The 12,109-nt window shown below is 45.6% G+C and overlaps 2 protein-coding genes across 3 annotated transcripts; both read left to right on the top strand.

The window, feature by feature from the left end:
- Positions 1-655: 655 nt before the first annotated feature.
- Positions 656-7,001, top strand: LOC115670019 (O-fucosyltransferase 16). 2 transcript variants are annotated; one of them, XM_030591203.2, is made up of 10 exons: positions 656-1,189; positions 1,305-1,358; positions 1,460-1,550; positions 1,904-1,980; positions 2,796-2,884; positions 3,034-3,217; positions 3,997-4,178; positions 5,385-5,487; positions 5,644-5,975; positions 6,084-7,001. In XM_030591203.2, exons 1-10 carry the CDS (start codon positions 1,007-1,009, stop codon positions 6,526-6,528), a joined length of 1,740 nt encoding a protein of 579 aa, XP_030447063.1. In that variant the 5' UTR covers positions 656-1,006; the 3' UTR covers positions 6,529-7,001. The 2 variants fall into 2 exon arrangements, with proteins under 2 accessions (XP_030447063.1, XP_030447066.1); XM_030591206.2 differs by having other exon boundaries at positions 1,111-1,189; positions 2,803-2,884.
- Positions 7,002-8,142: 1,141 nt separating this feature from the next.
- Positions 8,143-11,400, top strand: LOC115670025 (uncharacterized). The gene is made up of 2 exons (XM_030591216.2): positions 8,143-8,758; positions 10,488-11,400. Exons 1-2 carry the CDS (start codon positions 8,195-8,197, stop codon positions 11,262-11,264), a joined length of 1,341 nt encoding a protein of 446 aa, XP_030447076.1. The 5' UTR covers positions 8,143-8,194; the 3' UTR covers positions 11,265-11,400.
- Positions 11,401-12,109: the final 709 nt, after the last annotated feature.

Below are 12,109 nucleotides of genomic sequence, written 5' to 3'. Positions count from 1 at the left end.
CATGCGTTTCTAAAAAATCATCACTTACTGACAAGCCATTCGGCCGGAATGGAACAGTCCAATCGCCTGGTTTCAGGGGCTGGGTCTCAGGTGTCGACTTCGAGAACTATATACGCAAAAATGGGTTATAGAGCCATGTGCCGAGTAGTTATATTTAGTAAATGTGTCTTAAATTAATTTAAACATGATATGGGTGTTAAATGGGTTTCAAACTTATTTAGACTTAACTTTTTTCTATGATTCTCTCTTGCTCTCATTTAATCTCGTCTAGCTCAATCCACGCTCTATTTTCATTTTAGGTATGGGTTTTCTTAGTGACCACATATGGGTTAGGTCGAGTATGTATCGGGTATAGATCGAATCGGGTTTGGTATGGATCAATAGATTTGCATTTGCACGGAAATGGGTCAATTTTGATCGGACCATTTTCAACCCGACCTGATCCGATTTGCCCGTTTGACGGGTCTACAAGAACCCGTGGTACCGAGCTCGAAACTACGGAGGCCGGTACCCAGCATAATACAGTGTATGTGGATATGTGTAGGTACGTGGATCTCGAATCCCCTGAACGCCAGATCTTTCCCCGGTGCCACACTGGCGTCGCCGAGACGGAGCGTCGTCGGGAGATTAACACACGAAACAATAACCTCCTCCGGGCAATTACTCGCCTCTTAATCAAAACAGTATCTCAGCTTCTTCATCAGTACCTTTAATCCTCCTCCTCCTCCTCCTCCTCGATCCATAGGCGGCCGGTGGTCATGGAATCCGAACCTCCACGCCACGCCCTCCTCCGTCTCCCTCACCTGCCGGGACTGCGGTGAGCTGAAAGGCCAGTCTCCCCGCGGATCGTCGTCCGTCCCGCCGGAGAGATCCGTCGCTGCTCCGGAGCTTTGTTCGCGCTCGCCTGAATCTGAGGCTGTCGCGCTGACATCTCTAGAGAGAGAGAGAGAGAGAGAGAGAGGCGACGTGAGAGAGAGGGACGGGTTCGCCAGCGCCAGCGCCGCGCATGGCTATGCCGCGGCGGCGCCATAACTGGTACCATCGGCTCCGGCGGCTCTCCCCGGTGATATTCGCCTCCTCCTGCGCTCTCCTCCTCCTCTTCTCTCTCCTCTCGTTCTTCGCTCCCCCTCCTATCGAGCTGGACCACCGTCGCTCCCACCAGCACCAGCACCACCACCCCCCTTCCAAGGTAACCCCACGCGTTGGCTCCCTCCCGTCTTCCTCCGTTTCGGTGAGCGATCGGATGTGCTCGTTTAGGATGATTGATTTCTGATCGAATTGACTTGAGGATTGTTTGGTTGTAGGTTAGTGATGGAGTCGACAATGGGGCCGCTGCCACTGTGTCGTTTCGTGTTCCGGTGGGTCGCTGGCTTCTCTGTTGATCTGGCTCCGTTTCGCTTTTGCTTAATCTTTTCTTTCTGAATTCGCTCAACGTTCACTTCCTGTCATTTCGCTGCAGAAGAGTGGGGGCAAGCTCCAACGCGACATCTGGAGTTCGAGGAATTCCGGGTTCTATTACGGATGCAGCAATGCGAGCACCAAGTTTGCCAGTGAGTCATCATTTGCGAAACATCTATGAATTTATGTAGTAGCGTCGTCGGAATTCTAGTTTTTAATATGATCTCCTCAATCTGAATAGTTAGAATGTACCTGGGAAATATCTCTGAGATTTTGATTTCCTGTCTGTTTCGAAACTTAGAAACCTTGTTCAGCAATTGGTATAGACATGCCATGCCTCGTTTGCTTTTGCAGTTGATCCTAACACTTGTGGCAAGTTTGAAGGTTCCTTAAATGTGCTATGGCTTTTTATACCTCGTCATGAAATCCTTCTTCCTACTTTCGTATGATTCGGTATAATAGGCATATATGATGAATTGAATCAGATGTGGTCATTATTGTCTAGGAGCTGCAGCTATTACCCAGCCAAACCGATACTTGATGATTGCGACCAGCGGAGGCTTGAACCAACAAAGGACTGGGGTAAGTTTATTGCTCTTGTACCTTTCATTACAGTCCAAGCTTGCCCACACACTTGATGTGGCTTCCATTCATCTTCTGCTCTGAGGGTTAAGTCTGTATGACTGCACAAAACTCACCAAAGAACTCACCCGGAAGATTTTTGTCCAAACGATAGGAATTAAAATTCGACACTTTCAGATCCCAAATGTAAATGATGCTGCCAATTGATTTCAATTATGAATCTGTTGTCATTTTCTTCTCAGGGGAATTGTATTGACTGTTAAATGTTTTTATGGCATCGCTGAAGAAGCATAGTCTTTCGGTTTAACTATAAGTATGCATCTTCTTAAACCTTGCTGATTGCCAACATGTTAAATGAAAGATTGCGTTTTAACTCGAGCACAACAATTTTGCGCTTCACTTTAATTTTCTGTTCCCTGATCACTGAGCTTTACCGTATCCCTTCTAAACTGTTGGCCTTTGCACTAGATAAGTTGTTTAAGGGAAACTTGGATTGATGTGCTTTGTCTTGGAATCTCTTGAGAAAGAGACAATAGGGCTGCATATGATGTGGCTTAAGAAACTCATGTCTGTTCCATGCACTCGATCGCAATGGATGGTTGCCAGGCATAGTATTTTCCTTGGACTTACTACATATTTCATTTAGCTTTTGGAAGAAGTAATTTGGAAGTGTATACCTAAGTTGATATTGTGTTCTCAGTTATGCTGCCATTTTTTTTTATTACAAGTTATGCTGGCCATTGTTTTCGTAATGATTTTAGTCATTCCTTGACTGATAAACACGTTGGACAATCTCCTAATATGTTCTTTTTCAGATTACAGATGCAGTTGTTGCTGCTCGTATTCTGAATGCCACTCTTGTTGTTCCTAAACTAGACCAAAAATCATTCTGGAAGGACGCCAGGTTTGTGGTGATTGATTGCATGCACTTCCTTTCTCCATTCGAAGTATGAAAGCTCTTGTCGATAGCTGCTATATCTGGAAAGGACAATGGTTTTCTTCAGGTTTCTGTTATTCCCTTTAATTGACCAGTTTTTTCTTCTCACTCTGCAGTGACTTCTCGGAGATATTTGATGTTGATTGGTTCATCTCATCTCTTACAAACGATGTGAAAGTAATAAAGCAGCTTCCTAAGAAGGGAGGAAAACCATGGAGCTTCCGCTCCATGCGTGTCCCCAGGAAGTGTAGTGAAAGATGCTATCACATTCGTGTACTGCCTGTTCTTTTGAAAAGGCATGTAAGTTCTCTGTTTTGGTCCCTTTTGTTCAGTCGTTTTCTCTTTTTGTTGTAATTGTGGATTCCTTTCCCTTGTTATGTTCGCTCAATTGATGCTTTTGCTAGAGAGCTCATGATATTTCCAACTTTCCAAAAAAATCGATGCACATATTCAGCAGAGATTAGTTCTTATTGTCTAACGGAAATGTGAGAAGAAAACTGTTTCAGAGACCCATTAGTTGTATTTAAGATGAATTCATGAAGTGTGTATCCAGGGAACATGGATTCAATCGCATTTCGATTTGAATCTCTAGAAAACTTATAATTTTGACAGAATCATGAAAGTTTTCAAGCATCCAACAGAACTGACCTGGTTGTGGAAGAAGCATCAAACATGCGATGAGATGGTAATAGAAATCAAACTCAATTTTCCGTTTATTTGATTTTCTCCCTGTCTGCCCGGTGTAGGGTTTCACTCTATAAAGTGGATAGCTTGTCCATCCCATGAATAATGTATGATGGAAAAGATAAAGATAAAAAATAAAAATATAATGAGACCTATGCCATCAAGTTGTTCAGACACTTCATTACTAGCGGACATCTGGTTTTAGTGGTATCTGGATTGATGGCCACAAAGGGGATAGCTTCAAGGGCTTGACTTTTTTTTCCCTAGTTTGGTAAATTAAAACCAATAGGGATAGGCTGGATGAATATGCTTGATCTGTTGGATCTTCTAATCTAAATGACACACATTCTTTATTGTCAGATTGTCACAGTTTTTGGTATTCATTCTTACAACAGGTTGTGCAGCTCAGTAAGTTTGATTACAGACTCTCAAACAAGTTGGATACAGGACTGCAGAAACTAAGATGTAGAGTTAACTACCATGCTCTAAAGTTCACCAATCCTATACGCAAGATGGGTGATAAGTTGGTGAAGCGAATGAGAATGAGAAGCAAAAATTTCATCGCCCTGCATTTAAGGTAATCAGATTGTTTTTAACCCTCTTTAAACTCGAATTCAGTGCTTCCAAAACCAGACCGAGCCGGCCGGTTCGACCAGTTCAGCCGGTTACTGGTCAGGGCACCAATCTGGTTCAGCACACTATAATGTCCGGACTAAGAACGAGTCAAGCATTGGAGTTGACCCAGTTCAACCGGTGAACCAGTTTTGGTTTGAACTGGATCTGAGTACATAGTGGGGACATCTTTAAAAAGCTACTGTTTGGTGGTTGTTGGATAAGGATTCAATCCTAGCCCTTTCCAACTCCCACCCGACGCTTCACCATCGGGGCACAGCGTTTTTCTTTTGGTAATTTCTTGCAAAGATATTTATGTATTATTTAGGTGACACTTCCAAACATAAAAACCGCCTGCGCTGATGGAGCCCCAACCCACGGCCTTATCTTCCTACAAGGGCGGCACATTTTGCCATCTCAGCTATACCCGGCTTATGTTAAATTGGCTCATTTTTTTATATGCACTACATATTTGACTCTGGAAGCGTCTTTAATTAAACTGACCAGTGATAGTAGCCTAACCAGTTGGACCGGTTGAACCTCATACTGCTAACCTGCAGGTTCAATATATTGGTAAAATCTTGTGAGGTCCAAGTTTTGCATCTGGAACCTCTTGTCCCTCTCCCTCCTCTGCCACTTGGCATCTGCCTAGTGTTACGACAATTTAAGTGTACTTCTTAGGTTATTTGTCTTTGTTCCCTCAACTTTGAATCTCCAACCGTAATTTGGTATTTTGTGTTAAATAATGAAGTGTACAATGATTCTTGTGCGCTGTTAGGAATACCTACCGGTGAATCCATCTACTGCATTGCTTGACCCTGCGATTCATGTCTTAAGTGCCTGAATACCCATAGTGGGGTGTCATATGGCAACTTCTTGTCCTCGTGATGATTTTCTTTTTCAGGATTGAATGACAATTTCTATACCTGTTAGTTGTAGCACTATATGCATATCTTACAGGAAATGATCAAAATTTGACAGTTATTATTTATAAGTCTCGTAACATAGGAAACATTTTGGGGACTTCTGCCACCTGAATTTGATTTGCAAGGCATGTCTATGTGTTGGCATTTGAATATTCTTTTGCTTTTCAAAGGATGACATTACTTTGGCTGTTGTTATACGTACGTATTTTGGATGATATCTTGACACAGTGAGATTCTTCCCATAGGTTTGAACCTGATATGCTCGCATTCTCTGGCTGCTATTATGGTGGAGGAGAGAAGGAAATCAAAGAACTTGGTGCAATTAGAAAAAGGTGGAAGACTTTACATGTGAGTTTCCTACATCCATGTGTTTCTTTTGATATGCTTTGGTTGAGATATGTTATAGAAGTGAGAGGAACTTGTAAAAATACAATAAATGATGCTTGTCTGATATTCATCGCATTAAGCTTTAGTGAACTCCCGGGCATGTCAATTAATTTGCAGATTACTAACCCCGATAGAGCAAGGAGACAAGGGAAATGCCCGCTCACTCCTGAAGAACTTGGCCTGATATTGCGGGCACTTGGATATGGTAGCGATGTGCACATCTATGTGGCATCTGGTGAAATATATGGAGGGGAAGAGACTCTTGCACCCTTGAAGGCACTCTTCCCCAATTTCCATACCAAAGAAACTTTAGCCAGCAAAAAGGAATTGGAACCATTTTCTTCATTTTCCTCTCGTATGGCTGCACTTGACTTCATTGTTTGTGATGAAAGTGATGTGTTTGTCACCAACAACAACGGAAATATGGCTCGGATATTGGCTGGTCGAAGGTATGCAGAATGTGGTCATTTATGTTTCGTTGTGTCAAGATGCGTGCTTTGTCCACATCTTTCTAGTAGTTCTCTCCAAGGTCTTAACTCATTCTGTTGTTACTGCAGGAGGTATTTCGGGCATAAACCAACTATTCGTCCAAATGCTAAGAAACTGTATCGCTTATTCTCAGCCAAGACTAACATGACTTGGGAAGCATTTGCATCTAAAGTCCGTAGTTATCAGAGAGGCTTCATGGGGGAGCCAATGGAAGTGAGACCAGGCAGGGGCGAGTTTCATGAGAACCCATCCTCTTGCATCTGTGAGGATTCCGAGGCTAAGGCAAAGAGAGATTCGAGACCAAGGAAACTCGGGAAAGGTAAGGACACCCCCGCGAAAGATGAGGACGTCGTAGCCGATGATCAGAATATAAATGAAGATCCAGAATGGTCAGACTTAGACGACGAGGACAATGGAGATGCCCTTCAGGAGAGTAGTTTATTCAATGGGACACTGTTGGACTATGATGCTGCTTCTGAAGAACCTGAGTTGGAAGATATCCTTTCGGACTAGTCACCGCGGTCGTCTCGACCATGTTAATATATTCTGCAATGGAAACAGACCGATCTTTTCACCAAATTCAGTTTTCTCCCATTCCCCGGAGATTATGCAGCGATATTGCCTACCTGCTTGACAAGATGACTGCCGGGAATCAGTACATACACCTCTGGACCATTCATGAGAGCGAGTTCGTGATAGTCAGTAGAAGAAGGCGCGATACATTCTTACCTCAATGGAAGAGATCAAAGATTCTCCGTCCATTTCCGGCGAAGGGACCCGAAAGTGAGTAGGAGGTGAAGTGTAGAGGACCACGTCCTGAGTAAAGGTAGTTTTACAGGATTAACTAGAGACAGATCGTTGTTCCTGGATTTTTCTTTCCCCTGGAAGTAAGTATTGCGGACATTCTATGTCCGAGAGCAAGGGGAGGGGACAAGAAGCAGCAAAATCGCATTGTTCTCAATTAGCATTTATTTTCATTCCTGTTAGTTCACTGCTTCCCGTGCATCGAACGCGTGCTTAGGAGTACTGCCGTGCATCGCCGAAACGGCTGGATCGGGGTCGGACGCGGCTTCTCTCCTCCGGTGGGTGCCACTCAGGAGTCACCTGCAGTCGCACGTGAATGGGTCCTTTCTGTAAATTCCAATCGTGGGATTGATAGGAGGTTGCACCCACGATGACTGACCGCAGCATCTTAGTTTCGGTTTCGGGTGGTTTGCCTGCTCTTGCCAACTCCCCGTCGAAACGTGGATTACCTACCTGCGTTACCCCTTTGTGCGGTACCAAAAACATAAAAATGAAAATCCTTAGTAAAAACTGTTTCCGCCGGAAGGCTTCGGCCTGGTCCGAGCACAGGCTCGCCGGCCGTCCAAATCTGATACCATGTAGCTCGGAAAATGGCGGAAAATAGGCGGAAAGCGAAATCGGGCGATAAAAACTCTTCGGGGAGTTTCGAATTATGTTCGTGAATGAGGGGCAGGTGGGGAAAAATCTAAAAAATTGGCGAGAGGGGGGAGGGGGTGCCCCTCGGTAAATTCAAACAATCGATGTAAGTCCCGATCCGCGAATGTTTATCAAAAAAAAAAGAAGAAGAAAAATAAACAAAAGAGAGGGAGAAACGTCGATTCGGAGTGGGGGGGTGGATCTGTGATTCTCAGAGAGGGGGGCCAATAATTCCCCCCCAGTGGCCACGTCAGCTCTCCGCCCCCCACAGTCCAAGACGAGAAGACAGCCACGCGCCATGCCGCGTGCAATATATTTATGTGCGCAAAAGCGAACCGACCCCGAAGACGAGTAGAGAAGCAGAGCAGAGAGATATGAACGCGAGAGCAGTAGCGTGCGTTTGAAATTCCCGAAAAGCCCCCACCCCCCCTAAGCAGCCACCTTAGGAGCTCTCTCGTCACATCTTCACGCCCCAAAAAAAAAAGATCTCTCCTCGCCATCATCTTCATCTTCTTCTTCTTCTTCTTTCCCCACCCACCCCACAGCCCCAACCCCAAAACCAGAAGAGAGAGAGAGAGAGATAGAAAGAGAGAAAATACTTTTTGGGTCAGCGTTGTCCCAGGAAGAGGACTTGACCGATCGAACGTTCGTCGGCCGGCCGGTGGGCTGCGGCTGTTGGGCGCGATCTCTCCGGAGGGAGGGGGGGAAGTTTTCTCATGGAGAGCGAGAGAGGGCGGAGATGCCGCCGCTGCTGCTGCTGCCGCTGAAGAAGCCGCTCGGGATCGCCATGCAATTCGCCCGACGGATCGCGGGTCTCGACTGGCGCTTCCTCCTCCTCCTCCTCCTCCTCCTCCCCATCTCCCTCCTCCTCTTCCTCTCCATCTCATCCTCCTCCCCCGCCGCCAACCCCTTCTCCAACCTCGCCCCCCTCCTCCTCCTCCGCGGCGGCGAGGCCGCTAGCGGCCGGGGGGTCCCCCCGCCGGCGGCGTCGGCGTCGGCGTCGGCCCCGGTCCGGCGGACGTGGAAGGAGGAGCTGGTTCGGTCGAGGATGGCGGTGTGCCTGGTGGGCGGGGCCCGGAGGTTCGAGCTCACGGGGCCGTCGATCGTGGAGAGGATTCTCAAGGTCTACCCCAACTCCGATCTCTTCCTGCACAGCCCCTTCGATGAGAACGCGTTCAAGTTTCTGCTGCTCAGGAGCGCGCCGCGGATCGCCGCGGTCCGGATTTTTCGCCCGGAGCCGATGGCGGAATCGGAGCCGGAGCTCCGGGTTCTCACCGCCAGGAACTCGCCCAACGGAATTCAGGTACGCTGGGGAAGCGGACTTCATGAGTCCTTATGGCTATGTCTTTGTTGGGTCTCCGATGATCGTTTACTGCGCATCAAGTTCTACTGATCAGGATGCTTTGTTCATTATCGTCGCTCTTGTTCCGCTGCAAGTTTCAATTTTGTTTTCTCCCTTTTATCGTTTCGGCTTGGATTTGACAGCGGCCCTGTTCTCAGTAATTTCTTCAATGCACCATTAAACTTGCCTTTTGCTCTACATGGCAATATTTATCATCGGCCCAATGATAAAAGATTAGCATTTTTGCACGAATTGAAACGGCCAAACTCGTACATTTGCGGGTTACAGTGCAGACTTTGAATTTTTTTTTTTCCTTCAGGGTTGGCATTCCTCTGTTCATCTAGAATTGCAATTTGACCTGGTAGTAAGCAAACTTTTACCAGGTTGTCATTGGGTTTCTAGATTAGATGGGGAACTGAAAGACTGGACTCGTTCGCATAAGAACTGATGAGAGAGCCTGCATCTTCTGCGGTGCTTCTCTTCTGGTTCTGGGTTTGGGCTCATGGCTTAAGGAAGAGTTCTTTAATTAGGGAGTTGGTTTTCAGGGGGTTTAGCAGCCGTATGAACTGTTCTTGATAGAGCTGTGCCGGATGAAGAAAAGTCAAAAGGTTTAAATATTATAATGGATCCCCCCACCCCCTTTTAAAATCTTGATTTCATTCGGCAATGCTACCGTCACGTTCGTTGGATTAAGAAAGGAGTGGGTGGCCCCACCTTCTACCAACAAGACTACCCACTTCCCAACCACCAGCAATATACCATTATTCCTTTCACCAATAAGCTAAGAATGTCAATGACTATTCTTTAAGGCTTGTATAGTGCGTATCTACTTACTATTTAGGGAAAGATCAAGGGGCTTCGCGCTCGTATGAGCCACCCCTTACATCGCGGATGTTGATCCTGTTAGGTCGATAAGTTCTTGTACGTAACCGGATTATATGAGCGCATTAGATCTCAGCATTAAATGAGATGGAATCGACCCCCCTGAATGTTAGACCTAAATCATGTGATGTGATCTATTGACTACTAGTATTAGTTTAATTTTTGTGTTCACGGGAACCTAGTAGATAATCATCAAGATTTCCAATTTAGGATTTGGTTTCTCGATCTCTGATGTTTTAGATATTATTTTAATGTCTCAAGGGATCTTTTACTTGTTTGCTTAGCCCTATAGATTTGTGCTACCGATCCAGATAAGTAACTACAGTTTTGGGATTATAAACATGTCCTGATAGTTTCTGTAAGACAGTCCAAGTCAGTTTTCTAACTTGCCTTTGAATGGGAAATCTAAAGGATTTACTTCTCTGTGCACGGGACAATTTCAGTTGACCGAATCTGGTGTGATTTAAATTCAAATAATCCCCCTTTCTTCTTGATACTGATTTTTAGTCGAGAATTTAAATGTAATGCGTCAATATGGTGCTCATTAAGATATTATATATTTTGGAATTGGAAATGGATATTGCCATCAATCGTACCATCACAAGATCAATTGAGGGGTTAAATCAGTACAACTTGTATCGTACAGACTTCTAGTCTTTAACACACTACATGGAATCTGAAGTAGAACACTGCATCTTTAATTTTTTACAGCACGCTGGCTTTTGGGTGCCTTCATGAATGTTGAGTACCTTCGTTCTTGCGAATTCTATAAACAGTTGTTCATTATGACAAAGCGTTTTTTCTGCAGGGTCTATTGCAATACTTCAACCTAGTGGAAGGATGCCTTACCATGATCACGTCCCACCAAGCCCGTCACAACTTCGCTTACGACTGGATTGTCCGGACCCGGGTTGATGGCTTCTGGAATGCCCCGCTTGACCCGGACAACTTCATCCCGGGCCACTACGTGGTCCCGCCAGGCTCCACCTATGGTGGCCTCAACGACCGCCTCGGCATCGGCGACCTCCCCACCTCCACCGTTGCTCTCTCCCGTCTCTCCCTTATCCCCCAACTTGACCAGGCTGGTTTTCGCCAACTTAACTCCGAAACATCCTTCCGTGCCCAGCTCACCACCCAGAACGTCACCCACCTCGCCAAGCGCCTCCCCTTCTGCATTGTCACAGACCGCCAATACGCGTTCCCTCCAAGCCGGTTCGGAGTTCCGGTGGCCGCCATCTCGAGCAAGGGTCCGTTGAGCGGCGCCAAGTGCAGGCCTTGCACGCCCGTGTGCCGTGGTGCCTGTGTGGAGCAGGTGATGCCAGTGCTCGATAAAGGGTGGAGCTGGACTCAGTGGGATAACGGGACACTCGAGCTCTGCGACGCACATGGGGAGTGGGAGACAGGGTGGGAGAAGATATTCGATAGAGTGGCGGGGAAGGTGCTGGCAAAACAAAGGAAGAGAGTTTGGAATTTGAAGCTGAATGATTGTGTGAGTGAGTTTGAGAAGATGAGGAGGCGAACCGTAAGCTGGCAGGCCCCCGCTGCAGACGAGATCTGCAAAGTCGGGTTGGGTTACGCGAGATGAGAGAGTAGCTGAAGCTGGAAACTGATGGCTCCCAATTTTTTCACAGGTATAGATAATATATATGTTCTTTTGTAAATTTTTGAGGAATTTACAGTACAGTTTTTCTGGTTCGATATTTTTTTATATATTTTGCTTAGGATTTTTTGCTTTCTCTTTGGTTATAATCTTTTGGGGGGATGAGTTAACGGATAAATTGGAACATGATATACAAGAGAAACTTATAAGACAAAATGAGTGTCATTATTCCCACAACTCTTCTATACTGTCAATAGGGTACAAATAGGAACAAGCTGGTATCTTTCGGAGGCCAACATGCATATACCTATCTAAAACATAGATAGTCGAAGAACTCATGTTTTGTGTGGGCTTTAGAAATGGGGACTTCTATGTTCCCTCGAGCAGGACCTCCATGTTCATTACAAGTCATAAGTACCGTGTGTTTTTGTCGTGATTCCCGTATCGAAACCAGTTATAGTTATGTGTATTTTGTCACGATCCCTGCATGAAGTGTCTCCCCGCATATAAAAATATTTATGAGCTATATTGATCAATGGATGAGACCCATCATTTTAAAACCATTTACTGCCGTTCTAAGGGCTGGTTTGGTTCGACTTTTCAAATGCTACTTGGGGGAATGCAAATACCTTTAGGTGAAAGTCACTTGAGAAAATGTAAGTGGTGTTTGGTAAAAAAAATTTGTGAAGCTTCTTTGGCCTAAGTAGTGTTTGGTAAATTTTTTTTTGCAAAGGGCTTTGGCAATTTTTATTTTTAATATTTCGATTTTGCCTCTATTACTGTTCATCTTCTTCACCGTGAGGGTGGCCGGCGAGGTCGCCCGACCCAGG

Source organism: Syzygium oleosum, unplaced genomic scaffold (genome assembly GCF_021117445.2).
Source record: "Syzygium oleosum isolate NSW1041296 unplaced genomic scaffold, Sole_v2.1 Sole_v2.22, whole genome shotgun sequence".
Classification (NCBI taxonomy): domain Eukaryota; kingdom Viridiplantae; phylum Streptophyta; class Magnoliopsida; order Myrtales; family Myrtaceae; genus Syzygium; species Syzygium oleosum.
Note: the sequence above shows the minus strand (reverse complement) of the source record. Positions and strands in the feature narration are given on the sequence as shown.